We start from the raw sequence: 5,615 nt of genomic DNA, 5'->3' as shown, positions 1-5,615 counted from the left end.
TGAAGAAGGAAATTAATAAATAAAATAAGTTACTTTTTTTAGGCTGTGTTATGCGAAGCAAGATATTTTAGGTAATTTTTTATGATTTAAGGTTTAAAACTAAAGGAGTGTACCTTTATGCAGTACAAAAAAAATTTACCCAGGACCGAATTTTATGTATTGGAGAGGTCACAGAACTACTTCCCGCTGGTTCAAATCCTCAATCATTGATTCAAATCCTCATGAATCTTTAACTTTGAATCGGTAATTTAAGAGTTGAACCGGACCAACTACCGCAGTTGTTGGTAGTTCACCAACTCAGCTCAAATTCACTAAATTCGGTCGCTGGTTCTTTTAAGGATATCATCACTAAAGAATATTGACTATTTAATTTTTTTAAAGTTTATTTATAATTTATTTTAAGTTTACTTGGATTAGAGGAATTAGTTCTACAGCGATTAGAAGAAAAAGAAGATAAACCTGAGGAGGTTCTAGAGGAGTACGATGTTTTTAGGTACAATCTTAAGCCTGAGAGCGGGATCAAAATTACCACTTCTCCCATTACCGTAGTATTTTTTGAGGAAACTCTAAAAGTATTTGAGCTAGGAAGCTCAAATTTTCTGGTTTTCTTAATAACACATGCTCCTTATTTAAGACTGAAAACGGGGTTTTTATACCTACTGCCTGAGGACCTACTGCATGAGTCCTCCGGCATACTGACTAAAGGCCTTATTTTCCTATATCAGACTAAATCTACATTTGAACCTACTTGCAGTCATTGGATTTCAACAATTTATAGCTCTTTGGATATGGATAGCCCATACCAAAAGCTAGCAGATTGCACAATTTTTCCGTTCTTCTTGCATGCACATTTAGGTTTTGAAAATTTAGCCAATTTTTTTTCAGATTTAAATTTGCTGGGTCATGATCTTTAAAATTGTTTTATTTGTCGCATTTTGAGCAGTTTTTATACAATTTTTTTCAACTAACTAGATTTCGCAATAACTGGTTTGATTTTTGAAAATTTGCGAATTATTTTTGCAGATTGCTAAAGTAGACCCCAAGGGCTTTCCAAAAAAGTATCAAATGTTATAGATTTGTATCATAACAAGAAAATAGAGGGAGGGGGTCATTATGCCCCTCTCCCCTAGTCAATTTTTGGTAAACCAGACTTCAGTCGGAATAGGATGAATTGGCAGAGCTTAGTGTTTTATTCCCTTGCTTTTTTTTGAGAAAGGCGAAATAATACTTTAAGTTTTAACTTTTGTGACATACAAATTACTCCCTCTCCTCCTATCTACATTTTCTTCGCTTTAAACTTTTTGTAATTTTTGTGTAGGCCTATCATTTAAAATAGCCCTTGTCGGCTAGATAAGTCCTGACTATGTGCTGTATGTGTTATGCATAATAGTTTAAAAGTTATTATCATAAGTCGAAAATAAGTTAAAAGTTTAAACTATGTCAATCTGAAATGCGGAAAGGCTTGAGCATAAAGAGGATTGTGAAGGCATAACCCTGGCTAGATCAAAAAGCTTTTGGGCAATCCCTGGCGAATTGATTTGATATGATTTCAGAGGGGGGAAGTATAACTTAAGCCTCATATAAAGAAAATTTTGGAATTGACCTTTTTCTGTTGTTCAATTTGATACAAAAATTAGTTAATTTTCGACTTTAAAAGGTGAACAAATGCTTGATTCCTCTAAAATTAATTATTATATTGATCTGTTTTCATTTAGTTTTGTTATTCACCTTACACGAATTTGAAACAACAAAAAATGTAAATAAAACCTTTAAAAAAGTTTAAGCAAAGTTCTTTGTTATTTTAAAACAAAGAACCCTGATATTATTTTTGAAGGTAAACATTGAATTTAATTCGTAAATTCTGCTTTTAAGAAGACCTATCAGTAAAACAACATAAGATTGTTTTTAATGCTTGGATTGTAAACAAAAATATTAAATTTAACAAAACTGTTTTTGTAGTTTAAATGTTGGAGGGCGCTTATTTCAAAGCTCGAAGGAGACTCTCTGTAAATATTCAACTTCTAAGGAAATCAGTCAAAACTTGGTCTTATTAGATAGATGTACAATGTACTCTGACATATATTACATATACATACATATACACCTTATTCTTGATATAGTATTAGTCATCTCAAATTTGGCGTGTGGGTGTAGGACGTACCTAACAGTCTGATTTGATTTGATAGATGTATTTTGCACACTGACGTGTATTACAGATAGATATACATTTTACTTTGAGGTGTATTACAGATAGATTTACATTGTACACCGACATGTATTACAGATAGATGTACATTGTACATCGACATGTATTACAGATAGACACGCAATTTACATTGTACACTGACATGTTACTAAATACGGATATAAGTACATTGTACAGCTAGAAACTATAGTATTGACTGATGTAACTGTACAGCTAGCTATGTATGTTGAAGGAAACTAAAGTATTGACTGATATAACTGTACAGCTAGCTATGTATGTTTAAGGAAACTATTGTATTGATTGATATAACTGTACAGTTAGCTATGTATGTTTAAGGAAACTATTGTATTGACTAGTATAACTGTACAGCTAGCTATGTATGTTTAAGGAAACTATTGTATTGACTAGTATAACTGTACAGTTAGCTATGTATGTTTAAGGAAACTATTGTATTGATTGATATAACTGTACAGCTAGCTATTTATGAAGAAGGAAACTATTGTATTGACTGATATAACTGTACAGTTAGCTATGTATGTTGAAGGAAACTATTATATTGACTGGTATAACTGTACAGTCAGCTATGTATGTTCAAGGAAACTATAGTATTGACTGATAAAACTGTACAGCTAGCTATGTATGTTGAAGGAAAGCTTAAGCAGAATTTTGATTCTAATGGAATACTTTTTATTGACGAGGATCCACAGGAAAATTATAATTTGATAAATGTCTTTTATGTAAAAAGCTTAAATATTATGATCAGTTACTTATTTATACAAGAACACATTTTACTGGTTTGCATCTAATTTTTTAAGTATAATTAAAAAATACAAACAAAATATTTGTTTAAAAATATTTATTTATGTCATTCGAAAGATAAAATTATCTAAATTATAATGTCTGTAGGACTTCGAATATATTTTAAGGAACAAATTATTTTCATTTTCCAGATTTTTTTCTTTCAAATACAAAATGAAATAACAAATGATTAAACCTTAAGTTAAGATTTAGCTTATAGAAAATATTATGTTGAATTTAGAGCTTTAAGAAATGCTAGTAATGTACCTACAGCTGTTCCAAAGGTAATAAAAAATATTTTTTTTAAAAATAAACGAAATTTTAAAAAATCCATGTGGTACTAGACAAGAGACGTCGCTTTATAAAAAAAAATGTATTTTCTGAAAATATATATTAAGTGACCCTCCATTAGAAAAGTGGCATGTTCGATTCACAACGGTATTCTTAAAGCTTGTCAGTGAAGTATGAATATTGGATGTTTTTGAAAAATGTTAATTATAATTATTATTATAAAGATTTATTCACACACAAAGATATAAATACATATATAAATGGTGTAGTTTAAATTTGTTTAAATAAATTTTTGAAAATACAGGTTTCCAAAAAGAAAAGAGAAAAATACGCAAAATTATGCACAAATAGACAACATTGATCATTAATCATTACATTACGTAATCATCGAATCCTTCAACATATAAATTATTCGTTCTTGTATTTAAAAGTTCTTGTAAAACCGGAACTTTCCAGGCATGGTCCTATGGGACATCAAAATATTTCATTTGTTTCTTAACTAACATTTTACCAAGATCCGAAGGATTTACAGAACAATCATTTGCAATAGAAAATAAATTTCTGCCAAGAACTGTGTTAAGGTCATTTTTACATAAATTAGAAAGAAATCTAATGCAAATCTTAGAACTTGCTTCAATAGTCTCATAGAAAGACACACATCTGCTAGCTAACATAGTTTTTACATGTAAACATTGTGAAATACTTTCAATCAAGTACCTATGCGTATCTCTAGGTACATTAAAAAGAATTCTAATAGCAGTATTCCATGCTGTATACAATTTTGAAACACATTGGGAACTCAAGTCCCAAATACTAGATCCATAAAAACTACAACAGTAAATATTATACAGTTTCAAAATAACGTCAGGACTGTTAAAATAAAATTCTTGGTTAAGGGAATGAATTTTTGAAATGAACATAGCTCGGTTTTTATTGCAATCTATGGTCATTGAATTATCACTTTGCAGAACATTTCCTAAATGTTTCATTATAACTAACCCTTTCTTTAGAAAAAATTAGGCATTTAGTTCGAATATTTTTACTAAATTTCAGTTTAGTAGCTTTGGCAAAATTTTCACAAATTTTCACCATTAGTGGTTTCTCTGCAAAAATTACTTGAGCATTACTTGCTTCAGAAACAATAGAGAAATTATCAGAATTCAGCGCTAAGTTATTTTTCACATTATTAGATTAAGATGTGAATCGGGCATGGGTGTTTTTTGGCGGGTCACTTAATTGAGTTTTAATTTTTGTTTTGCGAATTAAAATTTTGTTGATTATAGCCTTTTATTGAGAGCATGGCCATGCATATAATAAATATTTATTTAGGAACATATAGATAATGTATTGAATCTTAGAGATAATCTGGAAATTAGGAAAACAAATATTTTTTTTAATAAAAGTTACTGCCTTTTTTTTTATAAATTATTAATCATATTAAAATTCCATGTCAAAGCTTAAATTATTTATTTTTATAAAAAAAGTTAATTAATTAATTCAGGATTATTTATTAAACGAGAATTCACAATTGCAGGGTGTGTAATACAAATACAATAACTTCATGAATATAAAAAAAAACTAGCAAATATGAGCACAAAATGGAATTTTATTTCCTCTTTCTGGGAAACGGTAGATCTTGGCTATAATTCATGTTTATTTCACTTGCTAATTTTTCTTGGACGCCCAGTAATTCAAATTTTAATGGTATTTGATTTATTAATGAATTATTTGTTTTTGTCTGGTAGGGAAATCAAGTTTGGATACCGTGAACAGTCCAATAGTTTTGTTTCAGAATATTTCCTTAGTGTTTGTAGATAGTTCACAGTACACTTGTATCCATGAAGCAGGGCTTCCGATCCGGATCAAAAAATTTTACTCTATTGATCCGGATTCGCAATAAATATTTGCATACACAGATCCGGATCCAAGGGGTAAATCATCGACCAATATGTCTAAAAATCAGACTAAACAAGTTACGGCAAAAATATTTCGAAATTTTTGAGAATTATTAATTTTAAACTTAAAGATATGTTAATTGTTAATGTCCTATCTAATTAGATCCTTAGATCTGCCATGAACCTTATTGTTATTCACTTGAAATTATTTTTCATGTTAGCTATTTTCTATTTAAATATTTGGAATGGTTTAAGAAAAATGATAATCATCCGAAATATTTTAAAATGATTTTCTTTATCAGGGAAAATATATTTGTATTTCAAACTTGCTCCTTTTCAAATTTATAAAAAAAATAGCGTTATTTGTGCGCGAATTTAAATTCAGTGTTTCTGTCGGCATAGCAAGCTCTTGTTTTCTGCCTCCT

At 29.4% G+C, this 5,615-nt stretch overlaps 1 protein-coding gene across 2 annotated transcripts in view; it reads left to right on the top strand.

The window, feature by feature from the left end:
- The window catches only part of LOC111709768 (BTB/POZ domain-containing protein KCTD5), an 8,039-nt gene extending 2,643 nt beyond the window's left edge, over positions 1–5,396 (top strand). For both annotated transcript variants that reach the window (XM_023483667.1, XM_023483666.1), the window contains exons 5-12: positions 43–71; positions 404–493; positions 1,960–2,026; positions 2,836–2,913; positions 3,113–3,132; positions 3,246–3,288; positions 4,625–4,671; positions 5,041–5,396. In XM_023483667.1, coding sequence (XP_023339435.1) covers positions 43–71; positions 404–493; positions 1,960–2,026; positions 2,836–2,913; positions 3,113–3,132; positions 3,246–3,288; positions 4,625–4,671; positions 5,041–5,113 — 447 coding nt within the window. In that variant the 3' untranslated portion in view covers positions 5,114–5,396. The remainder of the gene's footprint in view (positions 1–42; positions 72–403; positions 494–1,959; positions 2,027–2,835; positions 2,914–3,112; positions 3,133–3,245; positions 3,289–4,624; positions 4,672–5,040) is intronic.
- The last annotated feature ends 219 nt before the right edge of the window (positions 5,397–5,615 follow it).

This window comes from Eurytemora carolleeae, unplaced genomic scaffold (assembly GCF_000591075.1).
Source record: "Eurytemora carolleeae unplaced genomic scaffold, Eaff_2.0 scaffold835, whole genome shotgun sequence".
Taxonomy (NCBI): domain Eukaryota; kingdom Metazoa; phylum Arthropoda; class Copepoda; order Calanoida; family Temoridae; genus Eurytemora; species Eurytemora carolleeae.
Note: the sequence above shows the minus strand (reverse complement) of the source record. Positions and strands in the feature narration are given on the sequence as shown.